Source organism: Euprymna scolopes, chromosome 41 (assembly GCF_053919585.1).
Source record: "Euprymna scolopes isolate OS-2025 chromosome 41, ASM5391958v1, whole genome shotgun sequence".
NCBI lineage: Eukaryota > Metazoa > Mollusca > Cephalopoda > Sepiida > Sepiolidae > Euprymna > Euprymna scolopes.
In genome coordinates, this window is record NC_136522.1 from 45,473,814 (window position 1) to 45,491,994 (window position 18,181).

The window sequence follows — 18,181 nt, forward strand, 5'->3', positions numbered from 1 at the left end:
AAAATGGCTTCATGCCTTGTCTGAAGAGATTTCCATAAAAATATAAAATTAAAAAATGATCTCATACATAATTTGAAGTTTATCAAGATCTGGCAAATTATGCTAATTGAAGTTCTTAACTGGTCTAAAGTAGTTGATTATATCGTACAATGTTACTAAACCTTATGTTGAGAATCCTTATTCCATTTTGATCAAATTGCATCATATTATTTCGATTCTAGAAAATGTCTAAAATATGAGGCTTAAGAGGTCTAAAGAAATTGAAATTTCAGGAATCTTGCTTATTTAGTGTCTAACGCTACACATTAAATTTAATGCAAATCTAAAAGATGAATTTTTAAAATGGAAGGTTGTGTCTATGTTAGGGAAGGAGACAGGAAGTCATTGTTGATGAAAACAAAAGTCATTAACTCCCCCTAACCCCCTTCATGAATCATTTGACGTCTTGGCAATTTAAGTGAAAATGAACCTTTTCTAGATGAAAGAAAAATATGGAAATCCATTTAAAAAAAAAAAGAAAGAAAGAACTCTCATCCTGGTAGACCTACTCTTGCTGGGTGTCCACCCTACTGATAAAATGAATTCTTCCTTTTACTATACCGGCGGGGAGAACATGTCCCTTGGCATTAGCATACAAGTCATGTATACCTGCCAATCGAACTGACATACAACCACACTATTTGTGGTATTTGCTTTTCTGCTCAATATATTTCGTTTTCACCACAATAGAGTTGTGTCTTCTCGACCCTTACGGGACCACAACACCTTCCTAACACTATTTCTTGTAGCATCCAGAAAATTCATTACAATTATCATAAAATAAGTTTTCTTTAAACATCGCAAAAGAAAACGTTCATTCTTTCTGATGTGATAATCTTTATTATAGATAGAGGTATGCTTGCCAGCATTAGTCATTGAGGATAGTTCCTACTCCCTCTTCCCCCGCCTTCCTTTAGTTCTTTCCAGTTTCAACCTTGTAAAATGTACAACGAAAAAGTTATTTTAAAAGTTTCTTACCACATTGAAAGGTATCAGAGACTCCTGATAGGTTTTCTGCAGTTTGACAAGATAAGCCATATGTGGCATTTTGCCCATATTTAGCTTTAACAAATGCAGTTTATACCGTTTTCTCCATTCCTTGAATTCTTCATGCCCATGAGCATTTGGGCACATATTGCTAATGTCTGGGGTGTCTGAATATAGACATTCTTTTGTCTTATGTCTGTAAAAAAAAAAAATAAAACGGAAACAAATAAACAAATGTTAAATTTGTAGCAATAATCATTAACTAATCATATGCCCAAATATGTGGAACAGCCAGAAGTGAACGAGTTATCTGCTCCTTATATAGGGAGTACCGGTGAGTTGTCTGCCCTTATGACTATACAAGAACTGATGGAGGCAGTCATTTTGCTTGGAAGTGGAACTCAGCAATTCAACCTTTCACAATGACTTCCACACTTTAAAGTTATGAGAGTTCAGACATATTGAAAGATCTAGAAGAATAAAGCGAGCTTTTTTTTTTTTTAATTAGAATTCAAAGAAAGTTTTGTGTCTCGGGCTGTGTTCGTCTGTGAGTGACTAATTGTCCATGGTTGACTTGTATTGTTTTGCCAAGATATTAAACCAAGAATAACTCAACCTCTAAGAAGCTAATTTATAAAATATAAAAAACTAATATAAACAAAAAACGAGTGAACATCCAACAAATTTACAACTTACGCTTCACATAATTCAATTTGGATTTCTTTTTCCCAATATAAAAGGTGTTTTTTACAGATTTCTAACAAAGGTGGTTGCCGACAATTCCACTGTTGTTCTTGATCGTTCGTCACACGCCTATAGTGGTGATGGTTTGTAGTGCAGTGTTCGTTATATTGTATTTTGCTAGCGTACCAAACACCACAATAGGCGCATGTATAGGAGGACTCCGACATTTTTTCAGCAGGAAGGAGGGGGGGCAACTCTTGTTCATTGGATGCTTGACATGAATGTATTTTCTCCAGGTTTTTGACTGAAATAAAGCATAACATGATCAAGTTATACATCTTATATACTAGCAAGCTTTCACAATAATAAAACCAATAGACTCCAGTTACTCGGGTCTCGGTTTCGTATATCTGTACTGATGAGCTGTAAATTGTATGTGAATATTAATTTAAAATAAACATTTTATAACTTTGTAAACATGAAACAAAACATCATTAATTCATAAATATTAATGTGATCGTACTGAAAGAAAAAGTAATTAGATTGTAATTTATGAAAATCAAGCTGGACCCTCTAAAGAAGGAACATTATAACAAATTGGTCCACGGAATAAAACGATCACCGAATTAAGAAATAACGAGTAATTATTAATATTAAATTTTTCAAAACCAACATGTAAATTAGTTAACTTGTGATTCGCATATCCAAAAGAAGTCTAAAGTCCATAGTGCAAAGTTGAATTAATTGTAAATAGTCATTTTGACTTTAATGTTTGTGCAAGAAATCGGCTCAACTTTTATCTATTCATTTAGTGTCCTATAACAATTTATTCATTTAGTGTCCTACAACAAAAGGGGTGTATTTGTTTGAAGTAGCTTCGTAATATTGGTTACTGTATTCAAGTCACCTTAATGAACAAGTATTCATTGTAGGAACTGGTATATCCTTAGTGTAAGGCTTTCACGTTACCTTTCAATACTTCTACTCAGCTTAACCAGTCAGACTTATTTTTCAAAGCAGGAATTCTATATTGTTGCATCATTTAGATAGTTTTTCTTGACCAGCATTTCCTGGAGTTGACTTAATTCTGTTACATTAATACATGAGGAACAGAAAATAAAGCTAGAAATGTGAAATTCTACAAAGTATTTTGTTAAAATGACTTTCTTTTTTTAAGAAACTTAAATGCATTCTAGTTAAGATGATGTGTTAACACAATAATTGAATTGACAACACTCCCTTTCACTAACAGCAGTAACTACAGATGACTACTGAAGCAGGGACAGTTTGCGGTTTACAAATTTTAATCTTTAGCCCTGGGTTCGACTTTTAATAAAGAAACAATCTTATCAAGGCTACCACTGACATCAACACCTGTGTACAGTACACATACATGAAGTCTTTTCTCTTCAAACAGGACTTCCTAACCATTTTTGTCTTCGTCCATAATCATGGAATTATTTTTTTATCAACAGTTTTTTCTCATTTCTCTTTTTCATAAATTTTAACAAAGATAATAAAGTTGCTTTAAATGTTGGAATGAGACCATCTTTCAATTCTATAGATATGCGAGATTTTTGAAGCAATTTTTTGCTGCATGCTCTGTTGCATTTCTGGATGTTGCTTGACCATGCATTTGATCAAACACCTTGCACAAAGATTGCAGTTTTTGTTTAGAATATTATTGATATTAAAAAGATAAGAAAAATCTATATGTATGTACCTGTGATAAAATGAAAATATATTCCAAAATACAAATCAATCAGGTAGTTTTATTTTTATAAAGAAAAACCTCTCTAGGTAATTAATGTAAATTCGTAAGCATTACAACATAAATTAGTATGAATTATTGTTGAGTTATCTCCTTTTGTTTCTTGACATTTTTTCAAAGTGGCAAGCAAGAAAGTCACGTCTCAAATACTCATAAAATTTGATTTTCTTATTTAAAAATAAATATACTTGATCAATTTATGTGATTTTTGGAATATGTTTTCGTTCAGTCAGGAGGAGTATGTACATCACAGACTTTTTTTGTTTTAAATATAGAAGGAATTTTGGACAAGAAGCAAAATCTCTGTAAAACTGGTGTTCACCCGGATTAATTATATTAATACAACATATTTGTAGACTTCCTCAGATTTTTAGTGTAAGTTTTTTTTTTGTTGAACAAATATAATTCGTCCTTCTAATCAAAAAGTGCTATATGTATGGGATAAGAGACAAAAACTAAAGCGTTCCTTTAGTTTACAAATTCTTAGCCCTCACCTAAAAATTGAACAAGCTGTACTGTGTAAAAGTCACGCATTTATAATGTGGACATTTTAATTACATGGTCTGAGAGTAGAATTGGGCACAAAAAAGACAAAAAGCAAAGGCTCCTTTTTAGTTTGCCAGTACAAAATATTTAGCCCTCACCTAAAAATTGAACAGACAATATGATTCATGGGATTCGTATAATATTAGAATTTAACATTTTTCATTTTTATTACAAATTTTTTTTTGCAATACAATCATTCAATTATCAGCCTTGGGTCACATTTGCACTGACAAACTAAAATTGCCTCAAAACAAATACTTACTCTTATTAATGAGCATCCATTTCCACACATCGTACTCCTCTTGAGAATGTGCAGAAATACAATTGTTTTCAGATTTGCATTCGTGATCAATTTGAAATTTTTGGGGGTTCGTAGATGGTAAACTACGAACCCGTTTTAACCCTGGGATCGTTATATATATCTTGGAGTAACTCTTCCTCCAGTAATTGCATTCTTTGTCCGGTATGTTTGGATACTTTACGAAACATCTTTCGCATAATGGCAAAAGTTCATACGGACATCTCCCTTTTTTCCCCACAAAGCAACGTGAGTAAAATTTCATTTCCTCAACGAACTTTTCTTCTGTGATGTTTGCCACAGTCAACAGAATCCACACTTCTCTTTCGACAGTGCTGTGTGCCAGAGAACACGTTCGCTTACAATTTTTATCGAAGCATTTTCTATAAAGACACAGCCTATGGACTTTATTAATTATTGTTTTCTCTGCAGCATAAAAAAGAGTCTTGTGGGAACTCCAGCAGTGGGCCTCTAAACCTTCACAGACGACTCCACTTTTATCTTGGTGTACGATCAGCCGTGAAGATTCAAAGCAAGCACCACAGATGAATGAAAAGGACGTCCCATATTTTGCGGTGAAATTAAGTAAACGATGTTTCTCACTAAACTCAGAATAAAAAAATTTTGTTAAATCAAATTTTTCTTCCTTGTCAGCATTCCATAAAAGAAGCTCAATGGTATTGTGAGCAAACGAACAATGTTTCTGGCCAGATGTGCACAGGCTGCGCTTTTCTGTTAGAGATCTACAGAGAGTGTAGTACCTATTAAAAGTAGCTAACTTTTTTCGTTCTCTGACTTCCAACCAATGAGAAGTCCCCTTTTCGGCAAAAGCTAAAATGTTTTTTAAGCAGTTTTCATGGGGTGAGGTTGTCATGAAAGTGTGAGGAAAACATTCGGCACAAAACATCCGAAAATCATGGGTCTTCTGAAGTGGGTTTTCATTTGTTATCGGCCAATATTCAACAGAGACGGGTTTTAGGGATAGATCCAATGATGCACATTCTTGTAAAGTAGCAGAATTACTGTTGCAGAGTTCAAGTTTGGAGGATTCACTTTTCATGGCTTCCATAACCAAGTCGGGAAGGGGTGGTAAACCATCCAACTTAGTTATAGCTGCAGAGTCAAGAGATGCTTGCACGATAGGTTTGCGTCCAATTACATCAATTGCTCTATCGGTCAGATGGGTGCTGCTCGAAGCTGAGTTTTCAACACATCTGTCTGGAAGACATTTCAAAGTGGTTGAATTTGTCAGACCAGGAATGTATGTTGTTTTCGACTTCACCTCCAGTAACTCCTGACTTGTCACTGAAATTAAAACCAAGAAAAAATTAGATATTTTCATTTATATTATTTGTATTCAAGCAACAGTTTTCATCTTAAATGTTATTCTTGTTTTAGACAATGTAACCCGACTTAAGGTATGTCTTGTCAAACTCTGGAATCGTTTATTCAACTTGTAAATCTGTATGCAATTTTGAAGGCAACTTTTTAGTTAATCCACAGGGGTAACTTATTCTCATTCCATCAGCCATGACCAAGTAGAAATCTTAATTTGTAATTGTATTCTTAGTATCACGTGCATTGAGAATCGAACCTTCCACCTCTAGATAACTTGGAACTGGTTATGACTGAACACATTAGCAGACATTTCTACCATGAATTTTAGGGGTCTTAAACATTATGTTTATTAGATGTGTAGTTTACTAATTAATGGATATACAGAAATACACACACACATCTAGGACAGTAAGAGAAGTAACTCCTGCATATAAGATATGTACCTCTCTAAGTCAGCTGAGGATAATCTATCATTAAAAAACCATAAAAGAAAAACATTTAAAGTCCAACAAAATATCCTACATTTCAGGTGAGACTTTCATAGTTTATATTGAACCATAGTAATGGAAAAAAAAAAAGCAAAGTATTATAAATACACGTCCGATTCTAAATGACAAAATTTCCTCTTTTCGCTATTTTCTTAATCGTTGTCTCAACTCGGCAAGCAAGTTTCCAGATGATAGTCTTCAGGAGTTTTTTTTGGTGGTGGTGGGGGGGGTTTCATTGTTTTAGTGTGCAATTTTGGTAGAAGCAAAAATATTGTGTAATTGAATGTTATGTATATTTGTTGCTTTTATCAATTTGTTCTTATTTATTATTTTTTTTTTAATTGTGTCAAAATAAAGTTTATTTATATATAATGATGTTATTAAACCTGATGGTTGGAAGTTAGATTGGCTGAAATATTGCAAGAATAATATCTGAGATGAAAGCACTAGCCCAAACAAAAAATTGCAAAACTATCTATGGTTATACCGATTGCTATTTTATTTAGTGATTTATTTTGGGATCCATGAATTGGATTTTTATGCCTACTTGGGAAATTTATGTTAAGATTTCCAGGATATAAGGAGAAAAAAAAATACACCCTTTTAATATCTAATAAGAAAACAGTTCTTATTCGATTTATGGAGGAAAAGACATAAAATATAAATTATAGATGTGAATTACTCAACATGTTGTTTTTGAGGTTCAGAGTTAAAATTTTTTAAATTGACATTTTTAACAAAGATACTTTTTCTTTAATGACTGTGCATATGGTAAGTTTATGGTAAAGAAACATTATGTACCAATATGGTCTGGGTTTATGATTGTTGACAGTCAATTAAGCTATTTTGACAAATACAGTATAAATCTTTGGTTATAACTTTATTACATTTCAAAAATTACAAAAATGATCCATTAAAAGATATGGTAGATGTATTTTAAAGGAAACATTAGCCACAATTGTGAAATGCATTAACAATGGCAGACCATTAAGTAAATTGAAGTTGAGAGTTATCTCTCTTGTTTGTCATACTGAATTAGCTGCACAACACTTTCACATTAAAACATGATAAAATTCGATAATTCAATAAATTCTAGTTTTACTTGTAATTATTTTTTGGATTTTAGACAGACATTCGTCCTTTATATAATAGATTTATGCCACGTTTTAAAACAATTAGAATTCATGGACCCTATGGAAGTAGAAAAGCACATTTACTTACCAACATTATTTTTCCGCAGTACTTTTATGAACGTATCCAATTTGAATTTTTTTTGGAGTTCGTATGTCCATAGCCGATGTTCTCCTTCCCCGTGAGCAAAAGTACATGGTTTTTGTTTACAGGGGACACAGCGTTTAAAGTCTGAGCACATTTCATAGATGCTGCAAAATAGTGGGCGATTGCGAACCGATAACCAGCTGTTTTTAGATTTCTTTTTAATCGCAAGCTTATCCCGTGCACAGGTTGGGCACGTCTTTTTGAGACAGAAAGCATTGACACCTTCTTTCTCTTTAACGAGGCACCGAGTGCATACGAGATGGAAATCATAATCCGCATCGAGTGGAAAACTTATGCAGCTCAACTCTTTCGCAAGTTTGAGGTCGTTGGAGTTAATCTTTGCTTGAGATTTATTTTTAACTGTGAAAAATAAAAACAAATTTTTAAAACATGAAGTGGGATGCAAGTAACATATGATAAAAACAAAATCGAGATTATTTTCCAACCTGGAGAGAGAGGGGGGGTTTATTCTTATCTGTGAAGGGGGAGTGTCTCTCTTAAGGGGAGACAGTACAAAAAGAAAAAAATTCGATATGGTGCTTCTGATATGTAACGTTATTAAGTTAGCTAGTATGAATTTTGATGTGAGCCAAAACAACACAAAGGATGAGAGAAGAAATAGCAAGACAAAGAAAAAAAAGAAATTACAGACAAATAAGGAAAGTCATTTTGGCAGCAATCAGTCTTTCATAATTGATCTCAACCAAAAAGTAACAGATGAACCTGGAGTTAAACCTCACTTATTAAGCACATCTAAACATACATCTACACTGAACTTGAAAAGCATATCATTACCAAGTTATATACGCCAGATTTTTGGAGAGATTTACACTTGATTCTTTAAATGTCATCTATGACAACATACCTGCAGATTTCTTGTTTGGTTTCTTTTTCTGTTTGGAAGCATTTGAATCTCTGGCAATTTCTGGAAAGAATTATAAAATTCATTGGAAAGATTTTCAAAAAATAAAGCAACATAGCTTTTAAAATAAAAATCAAATACTCTCTCCCTAATTGGGAACAGAACTTCCACTCATGAGGGTTGTTGTTGTTGTTCCATGTGTCAATGCACATGCAGGTTAGTAACTTTTCTAACAGAGAACGGGGTTAGTTTATCTAATGCACCCCCTGCTAGGAATACCACTGGAGCTCAGGCATTTTTTGTTTTAGGCATTAATTTCAGTATGCTGGCTTTTCACGCCCACATCTGACATTGTGTTTAATGTGACAAGGAGGTAAATCAAATACTAGATGTAAACATGAGCCATCGTGTCACAACTATTCTTTGATTTCTTTATAACATTAAAAAACTATCACAATTTTTTAAAGAGAACGTTTTCGCCATATTGTTTGAATAAAATTATATATAATTTAAACAAACAAAAAAAAATGCTTTCCTTTTCTCCTTTACCATTTTCCCCAATATAAAGAAATATATTTAGTTTCTTTCCTCCACACCCTAAAAAAAAAAAAATTACATTATTTTGGGAATTTGTCATAATTTAAATCTTATTTTTTCATAAAAGTAAAGAATTTAAAAATGGTGAAATTGTAAACATACCTGAGGATTTGATTTCAATTAGTTTTTCCACTGTCTTGTTTGGCACTGTTGAGATCTCATCAGAATCACTCAAGTCCGATGAATCCGTGTCGGTTTCTAACAAATAAAATATAAAAACCTCAATTATGCTAACTCAGTCACATATTATTCTTCAGATTTCATGCGTAATATTAAACAAGTTTTAACTTGAAATGTTTCTTGCAACATGTAATAATCTTTAAAAAATTTTTCATTATACATAATTTTTCTCAAGATTGTCTTGGAGTCTTGTGAGAAGAAAACACGACAGACGCTTCTTTACTTAGTTTGAAGATTCAATGTTATGTTTTACAGGTGAAAAATGGAAAATTAAAAATATAACCAATAACTTTCATCAATCCAAAAATCTGTTTGGTGTTTTTTAAGGTTTGCATTTATTGCTAAGCCAAAGGCTAGAAATTATTTGTCATTAGGAGTTTCAAATCCATGTTTGTTGAGAGACTTGTGTAATAATATGCAGTTTGGTGGATTAATACGATTAGATATGCAACAACACTGGCATTAATTAACAATCTCCTAAAAGAATTTCCCTGTGCCATCAAATAAAAATATTCAACATTGGATGTGTAATATTTTTAAAAATTGTGTTACATTTCTATTTAATGCACAATTTTTTTTTTTTTTTTTTTTTTTATTTAAAAGAAATTGACCCCTCCCCCCAAAAATCCAACCAATGGATAAGTTTTCTGGTTGCTTCTATAACGAAAAAATATTGAAATAAATTTGAAAACGTTAAATGGCTTACTTGTTATTTGTTTACTTGTGATTGGAGGTGGCCTTATTGACTTTTCATTTGCATTTGTGTCAATTATTGATTCTTTCAGAAAGTTTTTGTTTTATGCCTGCTATCAGAAGGGAGTGATTTTTATGTGTGTCAATATTTAAGAGGACCCCCCCCCTCCACTGTCCTCAAATTATTTTATTTGTTAATAAATAATAAAGCTCTGGAGAATGTTATTTGCAGAATGTTACTTACACTACTTACATGTAATCGCCCTCCAAAAAAATAGAATCTGGGTTTATTTGGGAAATAAAGTACAATTATTATGTAAGTAAAAAGAAATATATATATATATATACTGTACTTTAAGACTTTAGAATGTTCTCATGGTTTTGTTTTTTGTTTTTCTGTGTTGTGAAAGCAATTATATTTTGAAATAAATATTTTTATAAACATATTTTAATGTAAATCATTTTTATAAAAAGCTACTAAAAACTTTACAAACCGATTTTTCCATTTTATAATGTATTATTACTTCATAATACTATAATTATTTCATAATGTTTTATTATTTCATAATGTTTTATTTCATAATACTATAACCAATAAATTCAGCAGAAATACTATTTTTGAGCTACTGCCTATTTTTAAAAAATCTCATCTCTCACCTAAACTTCAAGTTTATCAATTATTTTTATTTATTTTGCCCCCACCCTTAAAAGTTGAAATTTATTTTAAAAAATAAAATCAATTTTGCTTTCTAGCCCACCCAAAATAAAAAAAAAACATGTTTTATAAAAATATTTTTTCTTTTTCAAAAAGATTATATTTTTCACTAAATGAAAAAATTATTTTCAAAAATTGTTGTTTAGCTTAAAGACTAGAAATAAAATATTGTTTTCTTCCCTCCTCAAAGATAAAAATATTTATTTTTCTTTTTAAATAAATTAAATTTTTGCCTTTTTTTTTTTAATTAAATTGTTTGAATTGGTCATAATTGAAAAGATCACCAATCTACACAAGACCTTGTTTTGTTTAAAAGAAAGGAATTTAAAAATTATGTAATTGTAAAACGTACCTGAGGATTTGGATTTCTTTAGTTTTTTCTCTGCCTTGTTAGGCACTGCCACGGTTTTGCTGGAATCAGGGTCCGATGAATCTAAGTTTTTAAGAAATGAAAAGCAAAAAATTAATCAACTGCAAGCATTTGAAATTAAAGAAAAGTTGTCTGCTTTGAATATTTAAATAAAAACTGGTGTCTGAATATTTGCTAACTTTGCAATCATTTTTTCTTACACTTCAAATAAAATTAATGTTAAAGTGTAGTACCTGTTTTGATACTATACTTTATCTTTAGTCCTGTCAATGATTAAGAAATCATTCTAGACTGTGGCAATTTTTATTTTTGTCCCAATCTGGAGTGCCTCTTTAATGACATCTAATTTACATATGTGTTTGTGGTGCATAATGTTTATACGTCACTCTTTCTCTAAATGCTCATTGAGTCATGCGAAAATGGTTGAACAAGCGTAAAATGCAAAGTAACTGGTGAGAGAGAAATACATAGACCACTAACAGAGGGAGATGGATATTTTCATTTAATTATAAATTATGGCTAATGAGACCAATTAAAATCGATTTTTAAAAAATATAACTCAATCTCAGAACTAAATATTTTCGCATGCAGTTTGTGTTAAAGTATATAGAAAAAGACTAATGGAAACAAATGCTGATGAATTTCACATTTAGTGTAATCATATGCAGTTATTTTGCAAGATTTTAAATGTTGGACTTAAGTAGCATTTAAGCTGACATATCAAACAGATATTCTGTTGAGCTAATTTTCATGTTTTGTTTTACCAGTTATTTACACTATAATAACACACTTCACTGCAATTTAATTAAAAATACATGCGAAAATAATATATACCCCCCCCCCCCGAAACAAAACTCAAGAGAAATAAGTCATTTTTAGGAAGAATATAAAATCTGTCCATTACAACTAAAATTGTATTTATTTTTTGTACAAGTTAAAGACATCTAAATTACATTTGTGTTATGTACAAACTTTTGAAAGTTGGACCTAAGTAGCATTTAAGTTGACATATCAAACTGATTCTGTCCAACTAATTTTCATATTTTCTCATTGTACCATGTTATTGGCTACAATTTAAAAAATTTTTTTTTTTTTTTAAATTAAAATAAAAATAATTATACCACCCCTAAAACAAACAAAAAACTTGTCAATTAAAATTCTATTTCTTGTATAAGTTTAAAAGTACAAACAAAATTTAAAAACTAAGATGATTTCACTATATCCCGGGCAACATCGGGTAGGTACAATTGGTTTATAATAAAAAGATCAAAGATTGAGAGAGTGGGAGGAGAACTAAAATAAATTCAAAGAAAGTAAGAAAGAGTCAAAAAAAAAAAAAAAATCAGAGAGAGAGAGACAGACAAATATATGACTGCACTTTCACTATTTCATAAGATAGCAGAAAGATTTTAAATTAACAATAAACTTTAATTTTTACAGACAATACAAAAAATTAAATTATAAATATTCCCGGGCAACACTAATAGGTAATAAAAAACATGAAAAATATGTAAATAACTTGGAATATGGAATTGGCTATGTCAGGTTAAAATCCAATTGGATTCTTTTCAGTGGAATACTGGGAAAAGAATGAACATTCCAGAAAATATATTTACCGTTTGATTGCTCTGACGTTTCAGTGGAAACCTACAAAGAGAGTGAAAAATGTGTTGTATTTATTAATGAGTCATCACTTATCAAGGCTGGAAGCCACTCATGGATAAAAGCTAATACGATGGCCAAATGAGTTAAATCATGAACATAAGTTTGACAATAATGAATTAAAATTTGATGGCTTATGAGGACGAGTTATAGCAAGTATCTATTGACATTGGATTTGAACATGTGTTAGCAAGGAGGGAAGCAACCCTGCAGCAATGTGCTCCATAGATGAAAACTCTTGGGAAGAAAATTCTGTTCATGAAAATTCAATTTGATGTTAGGCACAAGTAAAAGGGAAAATTCTTTGCAGTGGTGGATGAAAAAAAGTTTTTGCTGTTAAGATTGAAGCTCAGCCTAGAACATTTCATGAACATAAAAAGAATAGAGTAAAACTAATAACATCTCTTCTGTGAGAATGCAGTTTGTACAGGGAGTTTGGAATAAATTGGACACTTTACTGCTAGTCAGAAAATTTAAACTGCCATAAAAACATCCTTGACGCTATAGGCTAGTATCTTTCCTCCAGGAAATAAAGTGTTTATGAATACAATGTAGGCAGCGAACAAAGTATATAGTTACGAAAGCATTTGACAACCGGAAGTGAAAATGTTGCACCTGTTCTAAAGTTAACTGCTTTTTCTTAATTCCCCAAACAGAGTACAATTTCAATTTCTTAAAAGGGGCTTTATTTTTTTTCAAATAAATATTAATCATTTTTTATACCTATAGACACTAATGTGTATATATATTCCCTGAAACAGCATTTCATGGTAAACAACTGATGATTCTTGAAAACTTATGACTATTGTTTGTTTGAGAAAGCAGGTTGGTTCTGTGATTGCAGATCAAATGACATGACAAATTTTCCAAATAAGAACTAAAATGAAATTTTTATAAAAAAAATTTTTCAATATAATTTTCAAGGTTAAAAAGCTTTCACAATATATATATTACTTACCTTTTGCTGTCTTGGGAGTTCAGGTGTTTCTTCATCAGAAGAACCATATACTCGCGCTAAACCAAGCTTCATAATAGCTGATGTAATTTCTTCTTTACAAAAAGAGTCTGAAGAAAAAAAGGAAAGGATTTTTTTGCAATTTAAAAAAAAAAAAAAAAAAAAAAAATGTTAATTTGTTTTGAAAGAAAAATAAAAAAAAAACATGACGCTTATGGATTTTCTAGAGGGAGATAATTAGACTAAACAAAAATAAGCATATTTTGCATGAGATAATTTAAGACGCTATAATGCATCGAACAATGAAACAATTTTAAGTAAAAAAGACCTAATCTCTACAAAAGACAATATTACTCCCTGAAGTTGCCAAATCAGTTTACAAAAAGGACATTTCTGGAAATCATTGTTCAGGTATAGGTGTATTCATTTTGGTTATTTAAATTCCTAATAATTAGGATCGCTAATTTATTTCAGTTTTTAGTGTTTTCTTTGTTTTTGTTTTTAATTTTTCCCTCTTTCATAAATTGCCTCAACAATTTCTGGGACTAGCTTCATGCAGCTCTTGTGGAGACAAGGCCTTATTTTTTTCCTAGAATTGTTTCCCTGTTTGAGGAATTCTTTTAATATTCTTAATTCTTTACAAAATGTTTATATTTTTACTTAATTGATGCTAGTTATTCCCACCCCCACCCCACATTTCCATGAGTGTCGTTTCTCTTTCACTAAACAGTTATAATAGAAAGTTTAAAATTCACATAGAATTTTATTAATGCACAGTTGGGGATTAATTATTACAATATTATATTTATTCTAAAAGTTTTCTCAGAAACTATCGGGCAGATCTAAAGGCACCTCCAAAGCCGTATGTAAAAGGTCAGCGTTTTACACACGGCTATTTTCTGGGTCAATTTCTATGGATGGGCATTAGAAAAAGGAGAAAAAAAAAAAAAAAAAATCACCCTCTTTCATTTTATATTAAAAAAATTTTTTTCGTAGATTTTGCATTTGCAATTTTAATTATATAAATTATAGTTTTTTTATTATTGAAAACTTGTTATATAAAAAAATCTTTGTTTAAACTTCATATCATGTAAATATTTGAATTAAATATCATTTAAAACTTTTTAAAAAAGAATTACTTTAGAATTATGTTGTTTTTTTTTGTTATTCAAATTATATTCTAGAAAAAAATAAAGAAAAGTGTTTATTTTTTTAACATAATATTGATTTTATGACCAATTTTATTTACAATTTTAAGGTAAATGAATAAAATAACGGGATTTATATATATATATATGAAATCTTTATTATTTGATCTTTTCAGCTTTAAGAAAAATGTTGAAATTTTTATTGACCTACATTTTTTTGTTTAGTTTTCATGACATGAAATATGGGGGGGGGGTAGAACACATAAAATAATATTTCCTCTAATATATTAGACAAAACCTACTTTTATCTAAGTTTATTTACAAATGAATAAATATGGAAAATTTCAGGAAAAATATGACTTGATTTTTGCTAGATTTTTAAAACATGGGTACGTCTACAGCTTCCAAAACGTTTTACAGTGTCAATAATGTAAACACATGTTCTCTCACATCTTCATTATTTTTGTATGCAGTAATTTTTTTTTTTTTTTTTTTTTAAATATTAACAGTTTATTTGAAGTTTCTTTTAAATGGTAAAAAAATTAGATATTAAATTAAATTACAGTTACAGCGTGTTACATACAGGGGGTTAAAACTGTGGCATGTGTTGGAGATCTAGCTGGCATTTTGTAAGGACTTTTTTCTATGATACAGTACAGCGAATTAACCCGTTTGATGCACAGTTAGGGATTAATAAAGCACACATTCTAAATCAACAGACTATAATTTTTGAATACTTTTAAAGGACAAAAAAAAAAAAATCTAGTATCACATATTGCTATATACTCAATTAAAATATATTTGGGGGCAAGTGTACATTTTTTTTTACGAAAGTCGACTTTTTCTGGCAGTGGAGTAGTTTTTCTTTTTTGGACAATCATAAACTAGAACCATAATTTTTTGAGAAATCATTTGTAGAGACTAATATTTTTAACCCTAACCTAACCTTTCACATGCTTAGTGTTGTCTGCCGTTTTACATATTTTTTACGGTTTTCAATTTCCAGTACTAAGCTATGGATTCTCCAATATTTGGAAGTGACTCAAGTGAAAATATGTCTTGCAAATACAAAAATGTTATCTATGCATTTTCTTAATAGCTGGTTTTATCACTTATAAATAAGTATAAAAATAAAATGTCATTACTTTAATTAAATATTGTTTTATCGGATTATAAAACTAGCATTTCTGGCAAAATAAAAAAATATTAAATCTGCTTACAACTTTTTAAAAGTTTCCATTTTTATTTATCATAATACTTATTGTTCGATTGATTATCGCAACATCCTAAATTGAGTCTTATTTTCTTAGTCAATGCTAGTTATCTCCCTTACACTAACGACCCCCCCCCCCCAAAGCGCTAGTCTGGACCGTGGAGATTAAGGTTTTAATTGGACCTTTGTTGTACCTAAATGAATTTCATATCGTAGTTTCCCTTAGTTTAATATTTAATCAGAGTGTCTTAAATAACAAACAAACAAAAGTGCAAAAAATAAATGTAATTAAAGGCAAGTCGAGTCACTATTACCCCTGTCTATAATATTTGTTTGAAGGCGTTTTATTTCTTTGGTTTTGTTCAAAACAAACCTAGTGTTCACGCTTAAGTTAGAAAAAAATATGTATGTCCACTCCATAACCTACACGAGGACCACTAATAATCGCTCAAAAATCGAAAATTAAAAGTATTACAATAAATGTTACCAAACATGCAAAAATGTAATCTTTTGTCAGTATTTTGTTTAATTTTCGATTTTTAGCGATTAACTGTTTCTCGTACAAACCTTATGGACAACAATTTTTTTTTTTTTTTTTTTTTTTTGCTCTAACTTAAGAGTGGACAATAGTTTTATTTTAAATTTAAAAAAAAATTAAATTAATAAAACCAAATAAATTTCTTTATCTGGATAAGTTTATTTTGTCTTTGGTAACATTTATTTGTTGCATTTTTCCACCTATTATTTGTTCTGTTACAGTAAAAGAAAAAAAATCCTTACATTCTAGCAGATATAGAGCATGCAGAACGGCCAAGAATTTGACCAGAACAAATATAAAATTGTGAAAAATCAACTGAAAAAAATAAAAATGTTTTTTAATTCATATCCACATCGTCAGAAATAAAATGGAAGGCAGGGTAGAGCTTTATATAAAAATGGAAATCGATTATAGGTAAAACGAAATACAAAACAAGCACACTACTTAATTAAATGCTTCAAATAAGTCAGTTCCGTTCATACATAAAACTATTCGGCCTTCTATTTTTCTAACGACGGGACATGTCAAGATTACCACTTTCAGATATAAATTTTTCTTTTGGGGTACCTATTAAAACAGTTTGTTTAACAATTTCCAACCCAATTCTCCATAAAAATTACCATTATAAATAGCTTTCTCATATAGATTTTCAACAGAACAAAAAGGGGTGAAAATCAAAGAAATATAAACACAAATCGGTTTGTTTTACAATACTCAGTGGTATGAAAAGTGGTTAAAGAAAAAAAAAATGGCTAACATTAGGCCGCCTCGTGGAACCTCATTAATCGCCCAAAAATTGAAAAATTAATAAGAAAAAATAGTTTGTTTGGTTGAACAATAAATTTTCGCTCAATTGGTAATAATTATCAACTGCATTTTTGTTTCAGTTTTTATTTATGAGCAATTGTTGAAGTTCCACATGGCGGTCACATTTCTTTTTAATTTCGTTTCAAGCAAAAACAATAATCATGTCGAAAATAGTTACGAAAAAAAATTCATCGAGAAGAACTACTCTTGGTGTTTTAGTATAAAAAAAAGTATTCGGGCGAGGGATATTTCTTGGTTAAATCACAAACAAGATTTTTTTTCCAAACACAAAAATATTTGAAACCCAAAACATTTATTGCATAAGAATGTATAAAAATATAATTGTAGAAATATTGAAAAGTTTGCGTAAGAAAATATAATTTTAATAAAACAATTTTCGGCACTTCTGCATATCACTGTCAACATGAGGCGAATATGTGGATTTTAGTTTCAAGATGTCGCTTGTTAGCCAAAGAAAATTCTTTTTCTAAATTATATTTTGATAATTTTTATACAATCTTTCTGTACTAAAAAAAGATTATTATTAAACCTCTATAAATGCTTGATGATTTTTAAATTATATTTTTATACAACCTTACCGTTAAAAAAATAATTCTAAAAACAATCTATGTTTTGTGTTTTTATCACATTTATTATTTTATTTTCAGTTATGAATCACTCATTGAAAAAAATTATATTAACACATTAAAATTATATTTTGATATATTTTTTTAATACAGTTGTTTTTTTACCACTTTTTCAGTTATTCTATAATAATAATTGCTCAAAAATTCTTTGAACTTTGTTTTGCGTGTGCGCACGTGCGTGTCTGCGAGAGAGAAAGAGATGCGGGGGGGGGGGTAAAAAAAATAGCGCCATTCTCATTTCTGGTTCATTTTTGAGCGATTCCCGAGAATCGTTCAAAAATGGATAAATAAAAAATACGGAAAAATAATAACAGGAAGAAGGGGGGGGGGCTGAAAATCCGCACACACACAGGAGGTTATGTTAG

The 18,181-nt window shown here is 30.3% G+C and overlaps 1 protein-coding gene across 1 annotated transcript in view; it reads right to left on the reverse strand.

Moving 5' to 3' along the window:
- Nucleotides 1-18,181, reverse strand: part of LOC145266673 (3'-5' exoribonuclease HELZ2-like) — a 31,311-nt gene that overhangs the window by 12,589 nt on the left and 541 nt on the right. Inside the window, exons 2-10 of the mRNA XM_080122599.1 lie at nt 13,467-13,573; nt 12,463-12,493; nt 10,829-10,909; nt 8,991-9,086; nt 8,295-8,354; nt 7,373-7,789; nt 4,290-5,630; nt 1,723-2,014; nt 1,018-1,222 (exon numbers count right to left, since the gene is read on the reverse strand). Coding sequence (XP_079978725.1) covers nt 1,018-1,222; nt 1,723-2,014; nt 4,290-5,630; nt 7,373-7,789; nt 8,295-8,354; nt 8,991-9,086; nt 10,829-10,909; nt 12,463-12,493; nt 13,467-13,538 — 2,595 coding nt within the window. The 5' untranslated portion in view covers nt 13,539-13,573. The remainder of the gene's footprint in view (nt 1-1,017; nt 1,223-1,722; nt 2,015-4,289; nt 5,631-7,372; nt 7,790-8,294; nt 8,355-8,990; nt 9,087-10,828; nt 10,910-12,462; nt 12,494-13,466; nt 13,574-18,181) is intronic.